Source organism: Egretta garzetta, unplaced genomic scaffold (assembly GCF_000687185.1).
Source record: "Egretta garzetta isolate BGI_Z169 unplaced genomic scaffold, ASM68718v1 scaffold337, whole genome shotgun sequence".
NCBI classification, from domain to species: Eukaryota; Metazoa; Chordata; class Aves; order Pelecaniformes; family Ardeidae; genus Egretta; species Egretta garzetta.
The window spans coordinates 41,818-42,083 of NW_009260181.1; the positions used below are offsets into that span (position 1 = coordinate 41,818).

A 266-nucleotide genomic window follows, 5' to 3' on the forward strand; every position below is an offset into this window, starting at 1 on the left:
GCTGCCCCCCCTCGGGGCTGAGCCCGTTCTCGTCCCGCAGGACCGGACGCGGGCCGCCTTGTTGGACAACCTTCACGATGAGCTCCATGGGCACACGCAGGCCATGCTGGGGCTGGGGCCCGAGGAGGACAAGCTGGAGAACGGGGGTCACGGGGGCTTTCTGGAGTCCTTCAAGGTAAACCCCCGTCCCTTGCCAACGGCAGATCTAAAATGCAGCCACTGCTGGCAAAGCACCTTTTAGCGGAAGGTGTGGATGGGTGGAGGGG

At 64.7% G+C, this 266-nt stretch overlaps 1 protein-coding gene across 1 annotated transcript in view; it reads left to right on the top strand.

Moving 5' to 3' along the window:
* RAP1GAP2 (RAP1 GTPase activating protein 2) overlaps nt 1-266 on the top strand; it is a gene marked incomplete at its 5' end in the record, with an annotated part of 17,052 nt that overhangs the window by 6,555 nt on the left and 10,231 nt on the right. Inside the window, one exon of the mRNA XM_035897244.1 lies at nt 41-199. Within this exon, the coding sequence (XP_035753137.1) occupies nt 41-199 (159 nt within the window). The remainder of the gene's footprint in view (nt 1-40; nt 200-266) is intronic.